At 63.8% G+C, this 1,513-nt stretch overlaps 1 protein-coding gene across 1 annotated transcript in view; it reads left to right on the top strand.

The window, feature by feature from the left end:
• VDAG_04387 (uncharacterized protein) overlaps positions 1–477 on the top strand; it is a gene marked incomplete at both ends in the record, with an annotated part of 1,858 nt that extends 1,381 nt beyond the window's left edge. The window contains one exon of the mRNA XM_009650834.1: positions 53–477. Coding sequence (XP_009649129.1) covers positions 53–477 — 425 coding nt within the window. The remainder of the gene's footprint in view (positions 1–52) is intronic.
• Between the last annotated feature and the right edge of the window lie 1,036 nt (positions 478–1,513).

Raw genomic sequence — 1,513 nt, 5'->3', positions numbered from 1 at the left:
GCACCACCACCACCGCCGCCTCCACCGTCTGCCGGCCCTCCAAACCTGGCAGCCCAAGCCGCCATCCGCGCAGCAAGCCTGCCGCCCTCCCCCTCGCCAAGCAGCGCGCCCCCGGCCCCGCCTCCCCCACCACCAGCGGCCTCCTCCCCGCCGCCGCCACCCCCTCCAGCCGCGCCCCCCTCCCGCAACCGCGCCGGCTCTCTGCTGCGAACCTCCATGCTCGACCCCAGCGCCTTCACCCTTTCCGCCCCCAACGGCGCCGCCAGCCCGAGCCCCACCCGCTCCGCCGGCGGTCTCACCTCGCCGCCCCCTCCCGGTGGCGGCGGCGGCGCGCGCTACGTCGTGCACGACCCGCGCTGGAAGTTCCAGGACGACAGCATGCTGCCCAAGCCGAGGGAGTTTGTCGGCGGGACGCGCAAGTACAGGGCTGGCAGGGGGAGCAGCGTGCCGCTGGACCTGGCCGCGTTGTCGGCGTGAGCGGCTGTTTCTGCATGCCGGCGGTGACGACCATGCCGTCTGAGGTGACGGCCACGAGCGAAGAGGAGAAGGGCCAAGGAAGATGCGATGGAGGAACCCATGGCTAGGCCACACTGCATCTCATTACAAGGTTACTAGCTTGCACGGCTGAATAGACAATCAAGGTCCACGTCTACCCTGCTAGATACCCGGATCAGATTTACCAGTGATGCGTAGGAGATGCAGCATGCAAGCCCATGCGAGTTAAAAAGTCAAGTGTGAAATAAGTATATTTTAGCCTCGCGCGTGCGACCCCGAATGTGACTCGATGAATGACCCCCGCACACCACGCCACTCCATCGCCGTCGAAATCGATGGCTCCCTTCGCCTATTACCCGCTCTCCAGTCAACATGAACGCCAACATGCAAAAGAACGCCGAGAGGTCCCTAGATTCGAAAGACTGATCAAAAAAACCAAAAGAGGGGCCAGAGGGCCTACCGCCCAACCGTCATCCTTCGTACGACATGGCCAACGCCCGGGCGAGCCCAGAGAGGGGTATCGTCTATATCGCAGCACCGCAGACCCCGCGTAAAGACGCGGAGAAAAAAAGAAGCCACCGAAAACTGAAAAAAAAGGCAAAAGTCAAATAAATGTCCCCGTTAAATCGTGTTGCTTCGTGGCTTGTCGTGCGGGAGCGGAGATGGTTTCGCTCTCCGGATGTCTCTCATCAGGTTACTCCAGAGTCATAAATGTAGCGCCCCCACCCATATTCGTCGCTCAGCTCGAGGCGACGACGCTTGCGCCCCAACGGAGCCGTCGCAGCCCGCCGGAGGAGCGAATCACCTCCCGGCCGCAGGACGACGAGTCGGCGGCCACGGAGGAGGCGTTGACACCGGCGCCGGCGCTGGCAAAGGCTTCCTGGCGGCCGACCTCTCGACCCATGACGTAGCCGGCGCCGAACCCGACGACGGGACACGAGGACGACGACGCCGGCGCTCATGACCCACGGTCAGCAGCGTCGGGCTCATGAAGGCCGTTGTCCGTTTTCGAATGGCG

This window comes from Verticillium dahliae, genomic scaffold, assembly GCF_000150675.1.
Source record: "Verticillium dahliae VdLs.17 supercont1.7 genomic scaffold, whole genome shotgun sequence".
NCBI lineage: Eukaryota > Fungi > Ascomycota > Sordariomycetes > Glomerellales > Plectosphaerellaceae > Verticillium > Verticillium dahliae.
The sequence above is the reverse complement of the archived record's forward strand: the minus strand, read 5'-3'. Positions and strand labels throughout refer to the sequence as shown.